Here is a 14058-nt window from a genome sequence, read left to right as displayed (position 1 = left end):
CTGTCTTCACAGAGTGTTCTCTGTGTGCCTTCTGCCCTTCTTTTCTTTTGTAAGAACACTTGTCAGTAGCATTTAATTTTCCCCTATTCCTGAGTGATCTCATCTCAAAATCCTGAACTTAATCAACATTTATAAAGACCCTTTTTTCCAATAAGGTCCCATTCACAGGTTCCTAGTGAACCTATATTTTGGGTCCACCATTTAACCCAGTACAGAAGCAGGGGCATATGGAGTGGGTACGGTTGGCTGTAGGAACCGTCTCCCCGTGTGTGGGCAGAATGGGGGACAGAGTGAAGTAGGTCAGAAACAGCAAGGCAAATATTGTTTATTAACGATGGAATCTAGAAAGATGGTACTGATGAATCGACCTGCAGGGCAGGGATAGAAGCTCAGACATAGAACACAGACTGCGGACACAGCAGGGAGGAGAAGGTGGGACAAACTGAGAGACATGTTCCTTCCCATGTGTAAACTGGACAGTTAAGGGGAAGTCGTGTGTCAGGCCTGGAGCTCAGCCTGGTGCTCGTGGGATGAGGTGGGAGGGAGGGGCCATGCGTACACCTGTGGCTGATTCACGTTGATGTATGGCGGGGACCAGTACAATATTTTCATTATCCTCCAATTAAAAATAAATACATTAAAAAAAATAACTAATAAAATTACTAAGCATTACTTTGCTTTATATTGTCATCATTCAATGGAAATTCTAAACATTATCAATGATAATGTATTTTCCTTTAGAGGTATGAGTTGCTATCCTTTGAACGCCCCTAACCCCGCCACTCCAATGTATCCCATTGCTTGGAAATAGGATTACTGGGTGAAGTAATGTAGATATTCCTAGTTTTCATGATATAATGAAAATATTAATACATGATTTAAGTATTTTCAACTTAATATCCATGGCATGGGAATATGCAGTCTTACCAGCTTTGTACAAGATAATTTAAATATAAGTAAGTCTGCTCATTTAGTAGGTAAAGGAAGCACAGATTCAGATAGATGGTAGAACCTGTATTCCAAGCACGGTGACCAGCTCCTCCCAGTTTGCCCAGTGTGGTCTCAGTTTTGGCAATGGAAGTCTCGCCTGTGAGAACCCCGTGGTCCCCAGCGGCTCAGCACAGTCACCCACTGAGAGTTGAAGCCCTTCCCCAGCAGAACTGTCTCAGATGTGACATTCCAAGGTGTCCCATTTCCAGCTGCCTGTGATCTGCAAGATAGTGAAGAATGGTTATTCCCAGGGGGCGGGGAGCATGGATCTCCTTGGTTCAGAGTGTTTGTGTCTGCGTAACACTGGGAGGTTTTATTTTTCAGGTCTCTTCACGTGCTTGTGTGCAACGCAGCTGTGTTTGGGCTCCCCTGGACCCTCACAAAGGACGGCCTGGAGACCACCTTCCAGGTGAACCACCTGGGCCACTTCTACCTCGTCCAGCTCCTGCAGGACGTCCTGTGCCGCTCCGCGCCTGCCCGGGTCGTCGTGGTCTCCTCGGAGTCCCATAGGTGGGTCAGAATGGGGCATTCTCTTCACGGCCCTCTTCCTTCCAGCTAACGGTCCCTGCCCCAGGCTCTTGGTGGGTTTCTTTTGAGTTTTTAAAAAATATATAATTTTATTTATTTTTGGCTGTGCTGGGTGTTTGTTGCTGCGCGGGCTTTTCTCTGGTTGTGGCGAGTGGGGACCTCCTTTTTAGTTGCTGTGCCCAGGCTTCTCACTGCAGTGGCTTCTCTTGCTCATGGACTCCAAAGCACGCAGGCTTCAGTAGGTGCCTCGTGCGGGCTTCAGTCGTTGCGACTCCCAGGCTCTAGAGCATATACTCAAAAGTTGTGATGCACGGGCTTAGTTGCCCCAAGGCACGTGGGATCTTCCCGGATCAGGGATCCAACCCCTGTCTCCTGCATTGGCAGGTGGATTCTAAACCACTGAGCCACTGGGGAAGCCCTCTGTTTTTGAAGATAATTTTCGTTAGTGCTTCTCCAAAAAGTGTGTACTCAACCTGGCTCCTGAACTTATCAAGGTTTTATTTATTTTTTGTGATGATGGGCGATTGTTTAGGGGTAGTGTAGATAGCACGGTAGATGGTTTTTATAACTATACTTCAGGCCCTCATTGATTTTGCTTCGAGATGGAATAATAATTGATTAAATCTGAATGCCTGACCTTTATTGATTTGTCATTCTCCAGCCTCACCACCTCACCAAGAAGAATGTGAGTTATTCTAGCAGTAGAAACAATGCAATTAAAGACTGCGAGATGAAATCCAATTGTTTTATAATGAGAAATTAGGGAATTCAATGCAGACATTAGCTGTGTAATTGTAGAAAGGAAAGGACTGTAGTTAGAACATATTAGAAATCTGGCCATGCCTCTTTTGGTTAAAATTTCAATTAAAACATCAGATGGCAATTCTTTTCTATTACCATTAGGAGACTATTCAGTCGACTAGGAAGGCATTTGAAAATTTCCTCGTATTTTCAGCGTATTTGTTTCTAGAGTTGGATAAACAACCGAGAGAAGTACCGGGAGAGGATGAGGGAACTGCCGGGTGAGGCTAGAGTTTAATACACATTATGGAGATTTTCCTGGTGTGGATGGGGGCTTTCACTCCTAGCAAAGTAGCTGGAGAAAAAGAACGTGCCAGGGCCTGTTTTTTCCCCCCTTCCTCTTCTCCGACTTAAGTCCTGAGATGTTTTAGTGACCCAGAATGAAGCTTATTTTTTTTAATCATGCTTCCATAAAATGTAACCCCTGGGACTTGGAAGAGAGAGACCAGCCAAGGGTTAGCCTGAACCGTTTATCACTCCCAAACACAGGGGCTTATGGTCGAAGTGACACGCTGCAGATAGATTTACTTTTACCGTTTGAAATTTATGACGGCCGAAATGAAAGGAAAATGCCGGTAATAATCCTCCCCCGTGTTAAAAGACACGGAGCGTCTCATAATGAGGTGGTAACGAAATCTGGACATCCTTATCTTTGCAAATCAGACCAGGTTCCTGGAAGTGGAGTGGCCCTGCTCAGGCATGAGGGGGAGGCCCCCGTGGGGGTAGGCGCGGGGATGAACCTGCTAGTCCCCGTCTTTAGCCAGATGTGGAGGGCACCCCGGGATGGGTTTAAATGAGCTGGTATTTAATGGGCGAGTCTATGGAATTGTCAGCTGCCTGCTTCCCTTCTAAGTCTGGATCTGACATGGTTATTTCATGTGGTGTCTTTGTTCTCCCCTTAACTGCAGTGTAATTCGTGCTTACCTTGGAGATCCGAATCTTAATTTCATTGAATAGATGGGTCGGAGGCAGGGCTTTGGCCTCTTGAGTTCACTCCATTTTAGTTTCCTGAAGTGCGTGTTATCAGGCCCGCTCCTGTCTGGTGCTGGGCGCTGGTTTTCTGCTTTCCGACAACCTTGTGCCCATATTAAAGGGTGTTTATACAAAATGTTAATCCTCCCAAGCTCGTCTGTTTGTTGCCCACGTGCCACACCCCAGAGCCAGTGCGAACACTGGGTACACAGGCCTGGGAGAGTGCCCACTCACTGCTCAAGGACCCAGAGCCCTAAAACCGTGTCATAAAACGGAAGGGCTGGTGTCTAATTACCTCCATAAACCTTGGCGGAATCTCTTCGTTGGAGTCAAGACCCCTGTTAGGGGAAAAATAAAGTCCGATGTTTGCAGAAAATGTTATACCAGACTGCCCCAAGGCAAAATATTTATTAGCTTCCCTGAGTCGTCCTTGTATTTTAGTTACTTATCTGGAATCAGAACAAGTGAGTCGAGTTTCTGCATACCTCAAATCCACCCTATGAAAATGAGAACTTCCTTGCCGTGAAAAATTTTCCAGATACCAATTAAAATAGAATGAAAAGAGTGGAGAGCTGGCTGAAGGGCTGCAGCTGTGTGGAGTGCCAGGATGCCACACACACAGCACACACACACACACACACACACACACAGCCTCGGATGCAAATTCAGTCCTATTCTTTGAACACAGTAGCTTTTGTCTCCATAGAATCCAGCCTAATTATGTTACTTGGGTTATTTAAAAATCCTCTGTTTAAAAAAAATAAAATAAAGGAGAAGTATTTAGAGAAATACGAGATAGAGGTCTTCTCCAACAGCAGATGTTACTGTCCAGAGAGCAAGTGTTAACATGTCAGTGTCCTGGGAGGAGGAGAACTCTATTAAGACTTTATTGTTTGGCTTTGTCGATGTTTCAGCTGGAAAACAGGGTAGGCAGCCTTTGCAGACTTGTTTTGCTGCCTCTTGAGCTGAGAGGTGAACGTGGTCATTTTTCAGGAAGCAGGGCCCAGCTCAGAGGAATCAGAAAGCTTGCCCACCCTCCCCCGCTCCCTGGAGGACTGTCAATACAAGCTAATCAGGCCTTAGAAATGAGTGCACTGCTCAGGGGATCAGCGGGGCAGGAACTTGGGCTCTGCTGATGGCAAGCAGAGGGAGGGCCTAGTGTTAATAGCTGCTTCTCCATCTCGAAACTTCCCTTCAACCTGGTTCAATCTAACTTCTCATCATGGTGGGTTCTGTTTTGTTTTGGCCTCCTGTCTAGGTTGGGGATTAGGAAGGCACACCTACCTCCTCTTAGGGGTTGAATCTAACCCAGTGTTCCCAAGTCTGCATTAGCCTTAAAAAGCCAAAGCGAGGAAGTCACTCTCAACATGAGAAAGTGCTGCCTGCAAATATTCATGAAAAACATAAAGCATCTGAACCCAGTGGCAAAACTTGCCTTCCACACAAAGCTCGAACAAAGCTTTTTGTGATAAGGAGAACTTGGCTCTTAATTTAGAATTATGAACCCGTGACTATGGGTTCAATTTTTTAGTACTGTATTTAATCCCCACTCTATGCCATAGGCAACATTCAAGGAGCTCACGGTCCCTCTCTCGGGAATTCACAGTCTAGGCCTGGAAGCAGTTGAGGATTGGTCTGTATGGTCAGAAGAGAGGCACAAAGTGCCAGGGTGGCTTGGCTTGCCTTGCTGGTCATGTTGCAGGGGTGGCAGGTCCTTGAACAGTAGGAGTACGATGGACCGGGTCCTGGAAAATGGACGCTTCATTTCCATCTGCTCTGCGTGGCTTTTCAGCCTGTCCCTCACAGCCACCCAAGAAATCATTGTGATAGCAAGCCAAGGAAGAGTTAGCCAGGGAGGGCCTCCTGGAAGAAGCGACACCTGAGCTGGATTGGGTTAAGCAAGGGTGTCAAGAAGGGCGATGAGAACACAGCAGAGAGTTAGCGGAGCTCGCTGTATTCACTCTGTACCTGTTAGATGTTGTCTAAAGCCTCAATGTTCTTTCCTTCCCAGAGCATGTGGAACTTCCGGGAAGTGGCCCGTACCTTTGACCCTTGTATCCTTGACTCAGCAGTCCTTATGTGTGTGTGTGTGTGTGACAGCTGTTCTGTAACACCTTATCACTGTGTTGAAATAAAATTCAGAAATAATATAACTTCCCTGCATACGTATGTTGTAACTCAGTGGACTTACCTACCTGTAATGTAGGGGCAAAATGACTGTGAAGCTAATATAGCATGTGTTCCAACGTGTCAGCCCGTTGGCAGGACTCCAGGGACGGAAAGTCATTGGAGTGCGTGACCCTCCACCAGGATCTTCATACCTGCTGACTGTTGGCAGGTGTGTGGCCTTTGGCTTCCAGTGCCACCAGCCTCGGGTCAAGCCCCACCTCCCCCCTCCCCCCACCCAGAATCCCAAAGCACACCCCTTCCTCACTTACGTAGCTGTGGCGCTCTACTCTTGGAAGTTCAGTAGCTGTTGGAACGGTGCATCTGTGCAGAGCACAGTTCGAGTCTAGTCTCAGATAATTACGCACAGGCTTTCATCCGCATGCGCGTCCGGAGGGGCTGTCTTCCTTGACAAGGCTCCCCTTGCCCGGCGGGACATCCACTGTCCCCAGCGCCCCACTGGCAATTGTTATGACAACCAGAAAAAGGCCCCATAAGTTTCAAATTTCCCGCTAAGTCCCACTGCTCCAAACGGTTAAGCTCGGCAGTCTGGGCTCTTCCCGTGGTCTGGGGGCCTGGAAACAGCCAGCCAATGATCCATTTCAGGGCCTCACTGTCCACACTGACGTCCCCAGCCATCAGCTTTGCTGATGACTTCGTCTTGACGAAGTCATTTAATACCAGAAACGGGATGTCACTGACTGAGTCCCGGAGAAGGGGTACTTAATTTCCATTAAGACATGGATTTCTTGGTCCTAGCTCCACATGAATGGCTCGCTCGTATTAAGGAACTACCAGATGGTTCTGTCATTTCCACTTCACCTTTTGCTTTCTTTTTCCTCAGCATTTGTTCCCAGTGCCCTCATTTGGGGAAAATGCCCGGAGTTAATTCAGCAAACTCTGAGGGTTCCTTAAAGAATATGAGACCGAATTCCTTCTGTTATGATCGTTTTTTTTTTTTTTTTTTTTTCTTTCTTTCTTTCTTTCTTTCTTTCTTTTTTTTTGGTTGTTAGGGAAGTCACTACTTTGTCGTCATTAAAAAAAGAAGAAAGGAAGGAAAGAAACAAACAGCTGGTGTTTAACGACTCCGTCAGACCCAATTATAAAACGTCAGCTACTTACTTTGATTTGTGTGTATCCATGCCATGGGTATACTCGAAAACATTAGACCCTGCCAGCACTCATTTTGGCTTTGTTTACATTTATCTTTTAAACGTATGAGACCACTGATGGCGCCTCACCAAGGTTATAACCCCTTTATAATCATTAATTTTTAATCTGGATGAGAGTCTTGGAGGCAGCAAGGCTCATCTATATTTACTTGGATGCTCCAAAGAAAGCATACAGGACACAAACACGGGCTAAAATAACCCAGGAAAACCCTGTCAAGGGTTAGGAATGCAGTATCTTTCTGCTTCCAAAAGCAGCAGCCCTTTATTTAACATGTTTTCCCGTTTAATTGAATTATCCTTGAACTTCCTGTTGAAGGTTTTGAAAAAATAGATGTTAGAAGCAGGGGTAGTGGATGGGGGTCCAGTGAAGACCACTCCGTTTATGAGTCTGGCCCTTTATTAAGTGTGTGTTTGGACCCGGTTGGTTTCTATTGTGGAATCACCATCGTCTCTCTTTAAGACTTTGTTTCGATGTTCACCCAATTGAGATTTTAGTCATCTCTGCATGGTTTTCTCAGATTTCTAATAAAAACTCAAAGCTATATCAGAAGTCAGGGGCTGACGGATTCATATCACATTTTCTTTTTTTTTTAGATTTACAGATATTAACGATTCCTCGGGAAAACTAGACTTTAGCCGCCTTTCTCCATCGAAAAACGACTACTGGGCCATGCTGGCCTACAACCGGTCCAAACTGTGCAACATCCTATTCTCCAACGAGCTCCACCGTCGCCTGTCCCCCCGCGGGGTCACGTCGAATGCAGTGCACCCCGGGAACATGATGTACTCCGCCCTTCACCGTGGCTGGTGGGTGTACACGCTGCTCTTCACCTTGGCGAGACCCTTCACCAAGTCCATGGTGAGTCAGCAGCCGCAGCTGCCATGCACACCTCTAGTGCGCCTCTCCGGAAAGGGTACTAGAGAAACCCAGGCACACTCGCTTCCTTGGCCTCTCACCTCTCATGAGGATGAGTCTGGTCTTGAGCATCACGTCATCAGACCTTTTAGAGGGATGAGGAGGGGCACTTGAGCACATTTCAGTTGACTTGAGTTCACATCTGTTTCTCTAGAGATGTCTCCAAGGCCCAGAGAGAAGATGTGCGTTTTTGCTATTGTGTTAATATGGCTGATGGAGATGGTTTGTTTACATTTGATGTGATCTTTTTGTTTTTTTTCCCCAATAAGCACAGTCCTTCTAAACTGTTTTGTGTTAGTAGGTAAATAGCATGGGTTTGTGACTTTTGCATTCTCAGCAAATGTGGCTCCTTCGTTTCCATTGAGAGTCTGTATTTTTGCTCTAAATGCTTCCTTTAATGGGTGTAAACCTCTCCTGGAGCATCCTGTGTCAGCTGGAGGCACATTTTATTCTGTACTTCACCAAAGGTAAGTCCTTTTGGGTGCTTCAGACTACCGTGTTTCGACTTGGACTTCACAAGGTAAGTGTGAAGTTTTCCTGTTTTGGATGGCCCTCTCACAGCTGTCTCTGAACACTTCTTTCATGAAAGCATTGAGTAGGAAGTCATTTGAGTGAAGAGTGTGCATTGTACACAATATTTTTGGTATGGTACTTTTCTAAAATACAGGCCTCTAAAATTTCCCACCTACTTAAACTTCATGTTCGTGGATGACAACACAGCACGGAAAATCTACAACAACAAGGAAAATCTTTTGATGTGCATAGGAATAAAGTAAGCGCGTTTTAAAAATTTGAATCACGTAGGTGTTTCTTATGCAAAGTGAATAGATATAATCCAGGAGTTGAATACTTAACCAAAGAAGTGAGAGGAGCTCTGGAGAGCAGTTCTCCAAGTTCAAGGGGAGTGTGTGTCACAGGCTTCTGATGATCCCCTATTGCCTGATTTTCTGTGATTGCATGAGAGTAGGTTTTCTGCAAGGGCATCTTTGGCCATGATTTTGGCTCATTGTCTTAAGAATATTGGTCTGGCCTGTGGATGAGTTGTTCACGCTTAGGAAGTGGGAGAGGAGAGAGGAGCGTCCTTTCTCACTTTCCACTGGCCCTGCACCTTCATGACCAGTGGACCAATCATCAAGTATAATTTGTAATTTCTGGGTCTTGAATTTTCTCACTTGTATTTATTTGAATATTGGTGGAAGCGAAAGAACTCCTTTCTGTGAAACCAGAGTCTTGCTTCTTTCTTCTTCCGGATTTCTCTAGTCAGAGGAATATGATGGGAAAGAGCCCGCTGTGGGTCTGTGATGACTCAGACCATCATGGAGGGTGGTGTAACCATCTGTACACTGCTGGATGTGGACTCCACTCACTGAGGGCTCCTTGATGGACAGTGACAACGATTCTTATTCTGTGATGAGATCCCAGGGCTTAAAAACCCTGGATGGTGCAAGGGGGAGGAGGAGGAAGGCTGGCTCTGGGAAAGTAAAAAGTGGGGTGAGTGGTTTTCTGTTTCTTGGGTTAGGGGATCTAGTACTTCACATGAACACAGCATGTAAACACGTGTTTAGCTAAGTCGGGCTGTATTGTAGGCTCCTTGGATGTGTCGGGAGGGTTTCTGAAAGTGCCAGGCAGGTAGCCATGTCGTGATCACAGAGAATTGGGTGGTATTAATAACTAATAGTGTTTGGTGGTAACTCTGGTCAGGACACAAACCAAGTGGAAAAGCCAAGTGTGGAGTTGGAAGCCTAGGCAGAAGTGTTACCATACAGGCGGGTGGCACAGGGTATTAGGAGAAGGCCCCCACTCACCGTACTGGGAGCTGGTCCAGTGATGCCCGACGCCCAGTGCACGGGGCTCCTTCCCCCCTTCCCCATCCAGTGTATGCACACCTTGGCCTCCTCCCAGCCCTGGTCCCTGGTCCTCCAGTCAGGAAAATGCCTGGGGCAGCCTGGGGCACCAAATCAAACAAGAACTGGTCTCTGTGGCTCTGGGTGAACGGGGCATTTGGGAAAATGAGCAGATAACCCTTGAGAAGGGTTGGAGAAAATTGGTGACATAACCAAAAAAAAAAAAACTGCACTGAATTCTAAGTTGTTTCGGCAGTGGTGGAGTGCTCTGTGAAAGGGAGGTAAGCCCTTAGCCTGTGCTAGGAAAAGGGCTTGACAGGGCTTCCTCGTGGTGCTGAGTGTGAGAGGGCTGCTGCCTGGGCGAGCAGAGCAACCAGCTCTCTTGCTCGTGATCCTGATGCTCAAGCCCAGCTCTCTCCCTTGGCATTGGGAGAACTCGGGCCAGACGTTTGGCCTTCCTGAGCTTGTTACCTCTCAACCAAAATGGCAACACAGGTTGCTGTGAGGATTGACAGTAATGGATGTATCTAGGTATTTGGTGGTGTTTCTTAGACATCAGAATCCCACATGACTGAGATTCATAAAGAGGTGGAATGGGCTCCCTGTGAAGCTCACAGCCAGTCACTTCTCTTCCATGAACGTGTAGGACTCTGTATGTGGGAGAGGTCTCTGCCCCAGGGAGACCAGGGATCTACTATTTTGCTGGTAGGACAGACTGGACTCCCTGGAAGAGTCAGCCTGGGGTCTTATCCTTCTGTGCGGGGCTCAGCACTGCTTCTGTGACGCTGAGACATTGTTTTCTGGGTGAAGGGCACGCTTCTGCCATTTAATGCAGACCTGCTTTTCGACCTAAACCATGTCGTTACATCCACGTTCCCACCCCATGCAGAAGTTGGATCTGAAATGCTCATGGAGAGCCTGAGCACAGGTGCAGGGTCCCAGTCACCCAGGGGCTCGTGTTCTGTGCGCTCTGCCATCGCGCCTTTTCCTTTGCACCTCAGAGTTGCTGGAGTGTACACTCCAGTGTCCAAGGCCGAGGAAACAAACACAGCACAGCCTCGTGCTGGGAAGGCCCGCCTTTCTTCTCCGCCGTCGCCGGCTCCCTCAAGTATTAAACAGCAGTATTCTAATATCAACGTCCCTTTTTTATTTGCTGTGACTTGCTGTGACTACAGTGACTTTAGTTACAGTAATTAGGTCACCCTTCATGGAGTCAGGCTATTTTAAGTGCCTCTTTAAGGAATATTGTTGCAGATTAGTAATTTTACAATTGGATGTTCTTGTGCAACTTTATTAAATGTAATCTGTCTTTTAAATGTTGCCCTTTTACAGTTATACATTTCTAATTGTTGCTGTAAATGCATTATCACTTTGAAATTAATTAATATTTCCATTTTGGCCGCCTGCAGTATAATAATCACTAATGAGAAACTCTTAGGGATTAATTCTCGACACAGAGACCCCTACTGGTGGAGCCTGTCTCTGACACGTCTTCCTCTGGGGTCCAGAGGTCACGACTGGTATGTGGGGGTTTCTGGGGAGACAAGCATTTTTCTCTCCTCCCTCCAACTTATGTTACAGTTAAAATAATAGATAAAAATGAGACTAGGATTTTCTAGAATATTGTTTTAAAAAAGATAACAGGGTTCTTTAGCTGCTTGATCAACATCTTGAAGGAAACTCGAGTTGACAGAAGCTTTCTGGTTTAAAGTCACATCCATCCATCTGTGTTACCTGCTTATTGTCCTGCCCATCTTGCTTTTTATTTAAATACCTCTAAAATCACATTTTCATATGGACTCTAAAATTGCGTGTTGCATATGGATGCATTTATATATAGTATATGCATGTGTATATAATGCATTTATATGTACATATTACTTTCTGGGGCTTAATTCACAAAACCAGGTGTGTTGTTTTATCTAGTGATATAAGAGGTTCTCAAAAGTAGTTTTGGCTAGTATTTTTCAATTGTTGCCATGCACCCAAGTAGGAAGCAGCTTGACCGGTAAGGCCAGACACCATGAAGCCTAAATGCATCAGCGTGAATGCCTTCACTCACTGCTTACGGCACTTTTACGTTAGAAACACTGAAAAAGCACAGGGGACTCACCCAGCTTGTTCAAGAAGTTGGACTATCAGCCGGTAGACCGTTGGCCAGCTGCTTGTCCAGGTTCGTTTTCTTTGTGAAATACACCGCCAGCCCCGCCACATGGCCCAGCCCTGCGGTTGTTTCCTTTTTAACACATCTGAAAGCACCTTCGTGAAGCGCACCCCCTCCCCCCCTCTCCCCCACAGAAACTTGCCGTCCTGGCCAACCACGTCTCAGCTCAGATTCCTAGGTCCCTGCCAGCCTTTGGCCATCAGGATGTAAATTTGAAGCTGAGCCCCCATCACGTGCCCCTTAGAGTGTTTTGTGCAGCCACATATTTGCGTTGGCAGGCAATGGTAGAAAGAGTATCATGTGTTAGGGTAGCAAGAGCTTAGCAGATGTTTTAGGGGGGCCGCATTTTCAAATCGTTTTACATTAAAAAAAAAAGCAACTTGAGTTTGTGGAACTTCTGAAACGATTGGGTTACGTTTCCTGGGGCCGCACTCAGTCCTTGTGCTGAGTTTACCAGATGCGCAGCCACCCCGCTAATGGATGGGCTCATGATGTTGTTCCTGTTGCACAGTTATAAATTATAACTAGCAAAAGCACACGATGTTGTTCTTCTAACCTTCGGGAAAGCCAAGCCTGGTAATTCTGCCCTTGAATAACCCGCAGCAGGGTGATTTATAGCTGTACAATTTAAAACATAATGAAGGAGATAATAGATGTTGATTTGTTCTTTAAATTAGTATTTTAGAAAAATACTACCCCTCCCCCACTCCTCCCCTTTAAATACCTCTTGTTGACCATGCTCTGGATCTGATCAAGGACAAAAGTCCCTGTCTGAATCTCTGCAGGTACATTGGAGTAGAAAAGCCTTTTTCTTCGCTGAGAGGAGGAAACATGGTTTTCAAAGTGGGAATTTCAGCACATTCTTCACTAATCTAGATATTTTGAGACTCCTGAGTGAGGGCTGAATCCTCTGGCTGCCTTGCTCTTGCCAGGGTAGATATGTTAGAAAACCAGACTCCTAGGACCCCTCTGTGGTTGGGCCACACTTCGGCTTCTCTGTAACCACCCCTTCTCCCCCCGTGGTGGGTTCTTCCCCTTGCTGAGGCCACGTCCCCAGAGCCTCAGACATTCTTCTTCTTTTTCAGGGGTATCATTAGCATTGGTTTCATTAATCATCTCCCAATTCTGTTTGGAGCTTTAAGGTTTACAGTGTTTGCCCAATTCAAAGTCTAGAAGATATGATCAAATGAAAAAGAGCATGGGATTTAGAATCAGCAGGCATATGTTCAGAATTCACATCCCCCCCCCTTTTTTAGTTGTATAATTTTGAAGTGATTCACCTTCTCTCAGGCTCATTTTTTGCCAAACATTTTTTAGATGTTTTGGGCTGTGAGTCAACATCCAAGTAAAAGTTGTTGGAATAACAGAGGTTTTTGTTTGTTTGTTTGTTGAAGTCCCTAGGCAGCCAGGGTGTTCTTTGGCTAATATTTAGGCAGGTTCTCTGTGATTGTCCTGATTTTTCCCTCCTGAGGAATGATGGCTGCAGCAGCACCAACCTTCACAACTTCACCTGTGAAGTCAGGGTGGGAGGAATGAGATCCCTCTTCGCATGCTTTCTTCCTTTATCAAGGAGGAGAACATTCTATCTCAGAACTGTCTTCCCTCACAGACTTCTCAGCTCCTGTTGGCCAGGATTGAGCTACCTGTCCAGACCGTGGGTGCAAGGAGGCTGGGAGAGTGAGTGCCTTTTGGCATTTTGTGTTTCTAGGGTGAAAGGCAAGATCTGATGGCAAGGAAAAAGGGTAGGATGATGGCTTCTGAGCAGACTCTCCTGTGCACATAACGTTGCCTCATCTGTCTAACGGGAGTGCCATCTATAGAGTCATTGTGGAAGTAAGTGAGAATTAAATGGTAGGAACCTGGCCCAATCTGGTCCCCTCACATTTACCCAGCCTTACCTGCAGGCGCTTCCAGCCCGGCCTCCTTCCTTCTCCGGGGCTGAAGCACGCTGCCCTCTAATGTGCCTCCCCTCCATGCCTGGTTACTTTGTAGCCATCCTTCAGAACTCGATCCGAGCATCACAGCTCACAGAAGCCTTAGATCCGCGTTTGATCAGGGTCCCCCGTGACGTGCTTTTATAAGAGCCACCGCTCCTCATGTGTTAGTGTCCGGTGTGTGATAACACGCCCATCGACACATGCCAGCCGAGTCAACGAAGGAGCCGGGGATCTCACCTTCGTAATGTTGAACACAGATGCAATTTAGAGAAATAATCCCACAGTCTCGTGTTTAACGTCTGTCTTAAAAGTGCCGTTGTTGCCTCCGTACTACGGTGTCCTTGGTCTGGAAGGCTCATGCTCAGTAAATATTTGTAAATAAACAGAAAATGATTAGGCGCTTAATGAATCACGGTCATGAATTCCTTCCTTATTGTGAGTCTCTCTGAGGCGGGCAGGGAATTGCAGTTCAGAATGTGTAGATAAACAGCTGAGACTTGGGACACCCTCTCTCTCCACCCAGAGTCACACAGCCAGTCCACAGGACTAGAACCCAGCCACTCAGCTC

General features: G+C 46.3%; 1 protein-coding gene across 4 annotated transcripts in view; it reads left to right on the top strand.

The window, feature by feature from the left end:
* WWOX (WW domain containing oxidoreductase) overlaps window positions 1-14058 on the top strand; it is a 907225-nt gene that overhangs the window by 258495 nt on the left and 634672 nt on the right. For all 4 annotated transcript variants that reach the window (XM_070388665.1, XM_070388666.1, XM_070388664.1 and 1 more), the window contains exons 7-8: window positions 1315-1500; window positions 7224-7488. In XM_070388665.1, coding sequence (XP_070244766.1) covers window positions 1315-1500; window positions 7224-7488 — 451 coding nt within the window. The remainder of the gene's footprint in view (window positions 1-1314; window positions 1501-7223; window positions 7489-14058) is intronic.

This window comes from Bos mutus, chromosome 18 (assembly GCF_027580195.1).
Source record: "Bos mutus isolate GX-2022 chromosome 18, NWIPB_WYAK_1.1, whole genome shotgun sequence".
Taxonomy (NCBI): Eukaryota; Metazoa; Chordata; class Mammalia; order Artiodactyla; family Bovidae; genus Bos; species Bos mutus.
This window is presented reverse-complemented; position numbering and strand designations above follow the sequence as displayed.